Raw genomic sequence first — 2,734 nt, 5'->3', positions numbered from 1 at the left:
GTGCCCTGTCCCGGCTCGGCAGTACCTGCTTCAGCTCCAGCCCCAGCCCCACTCCTCCCTCACTGCAAAGGCCTTGATCTGCCCCTGCACGTCCCTTCCTCTCCCCTTCCCTTCCATCACAACAGATTTACCAGCTGGACGCAGCTCTTAAAGCTGCAGAGCTACGTATCATAAATCAGATCAGTATCGAACAATATGCCTCCTTAAAAATCGGCTATTGGTATCGGCTCCCAAAATCTCTATTGCTGCACCCCTACATAGGACTCATCTGATAGTTTATGACAGCTCATTTTAAGTAAAAATGAAATTCCCTTGGGTGGGTGGCAATGTTATAATCCCTAGAAACAGTTTATTTTTGTAGAAACCCAAGTTTTTCAGTTCAGAAGTTATTATTTATACATATAAATTATACATTATTTTATGTAAACATTATTTCTATGGGTCTTTTTTATTAGTCCATTAATAAAGCTATGGAGAAGGACCATGAAGAATATAACATTGGGGTCCTGGACATTTATGGATTTGAAATATTCCAGGTAAGGAAAAAGCACTCCCCCACCGATCAGAACAAAGGGAATGTGAACTTTCTGGGCATTCTTACAAACTTAAGTGCTTAGCAGCAACATCTCACTTAATACAAATAAAATAACAAAATGAGTTTTGAAAATCTCAGTCAGTGGTCTTGATCCTCAGATTTTGCAATACACAGGATAATCGTAAAATCAGCTACTCTCCAGCACTGAAAATGGTCCATTGAAACCTCTCTGGATATTGATAATATATTATATGAAAAGCTATTGGATGAAGAGCACAAAGCTAACATTTTAATTGTTCCTTTGTTTTATTCTAGAAAAATGGTTTTGAACAGTTTTGCATCAACTTTGTTAATGAAAAACTGCAGCAGATTTTTATAGAACTGACACTGAAAGCAGAACAGGTAACCAGTCATCATTTCTGAGCTCAAATTCATAGTACCAGCTGTCACCCTTTCATTTGATAGTAGAATGAGGTTTCAACCGTTGACGGTAAAATTTGCCTTGCAAAGCAAGACAAAGAAATGCTCCTTGTGGCTGGCTAGCCTTGAAAATGTAAACAGCAGTTGCAGACACAATTACTCCTTGCAACAATGATACAAAAGTGAGTCTCTCATACAATGTACTCATGCAGTCCTATGACTCTGCCGAGACTTAGTGCATGCTCTGACTCATTGACAGAAATGGAAAACTGCAGCTTGATTTCATCTCTGCATTTTCATTGGCCATGGCACAAAAAGTTAAGTAGGAAAACACTATTTCTCAGTTTCCTCCACACTTGCTTTTCCCTATATTTAGTGAAAAAGAGACTTTAGCTAATTTGTCTGCACTTCTTTTCACTTCACTTATTTTACCTTTTAAAATTATAAACTTATTCTCTGCCCTAATTTTTTTCCAAATTTTGAGGAATTCTACATGGGAGATCAATGACACCATGCAACATAGGTCCCTAGCACACATTCATTTAAAGGTGCCATAGGATCTGATTCCTAATCTCAACAATCACACCTCATGCCATACCACATCTGCACAGCAGAACCGGTCCCAAAACTGCATCTCCTGCCTCAGGTGTTGTGAAGCTTGTTTTGTTAATATTTACTTAATAGAATTCGAAAGATATGCCGATGGAAAACTTCTGCTTTTATTAGTAACTGCTCAAGCCATCTGAATGAAAACATGCACTAGTTTTTTGTAAGTTCTGCAGCTGTGCAGTATGAGTTTTCACATAACACAACCATAAATCTGAAATCTGGGAGGCTTAAGAGATCTGAGATGCAGAGGAAGATGATGTAGCTGCTGTGCTTGTGATCACTATTATCACCATTTGATTGAACTTACTTTGATAAGGCCAGACTCATCCCTGGCATGACTCCACCATGTGCTTGAATTCTCCACAAAAGAAATAGCTCATTATTTGCATCCTAGAAATAGGCCAGGCAAGAACTATTTTTACTGTTTATGGCAAGCTTACAGGAAACAAGCTTTTATTCACCATCTAGAAAGCTAAATACTTCCAGTATTGTTTGCTGACAGGTCTTTGTAAACATATTTCAATCCTGGTGAATTTGTGTATGCAGTATGCACAACCCACTTGTAAACCAATAAAATGACTGAAATATTTGGGTCTTTTTTTCTGTCTCGCAGGAAGAATATGTGCAAGAAGGAATTAGGTGGACAGCCATAGATTATTTCAATAACAAGATAGTGTGTGATCTCATAGAAAACAAAGTGGTGAGTCTTTGTCATAAATACAGATGCAAGAAACTGAGAACATTTTTGTCCAACTAAATTAATCACTGGGATTGCATTGCAGTCAACCAAGTCAAGATTTACCATGATTTTGAATGAAAAAAATACTAATTTTCTATGGAGCTGAAGTCCCTCCACCTCCCCAAACTCTACTGTGTATCCACGTACAAACCCTATAGTCTTTGAGACTAGTTTAGATCAGTGATGCACAACTTTTTTGCTGTGCAGACTGGATGGACAATGCCAGGTCCCCCCATGGGCTGGATCTGGCTGCCGGTTCCATTTTGGCTGCAGGGGGTTGTACAGCCTGACTCTAATCCGTCTGCCCAGGATGGGGGCAGGCGGGATGGAGCTGCCCCAATCTGGATGCTTGGGGTGGGGGAGGTGGGTAAGAAGCAGCCTAGTCCCAGTCTCGATGCAAGCAGGGGTGGAGAGCAGCCCAACCCCAATCC

The 2,734-nt window shown here is 40.1% G+C and overlaps 1 protein-coding gene across 1 annotated transcript in view; it reads left to right on the top strand.

The window, feature by feature from the left end:
* MYO1E (myosin IE) overlaps nucleotides 1–2,734 on the top strand; it is a 129,786-nt gene that overhangs the window by 45,556 nt on the left and 81,496 nt on the right. The window contains exons 10-12 of the mRNA XM_019504315.1: nucleotides 456–536; nucleotides 851–937; nucleotides 2,178–2,264. Of these exons, the coding sequence (XP_019359860.1) occupies nucleotides 456–536; nucleotides 851–937; nucleotides 2,178–2,264 (255 nt within the window). The remainder of the gene's footprint in view (nucleotides 1–455; nucleotides 537–850; nucleotides 938–2,177; nucleotides 2,265–2,734) is intronic.

Source organism: Gavialis gangeticus, unplaced genomic scaffold, assembly GCF_001723915.1.
Source record: "Gavialis gangeticus isolate Ggan-Ray unplaced genomic scaffold, GavGan_comp1, whole genome shotgun sequence".
Taxonomy (NCBI): domain Eukaryota; kingdom Metazoa; phylum Chordata; order Crocodylia; family Gavialidae; genus Gavialis; species Gavialis gangeticus.
The sequence above is the reverse complement of the archived record's forward strand: the minus strand, read 5'-3'. Positions and strand labels throughout refer to the sequence as shown.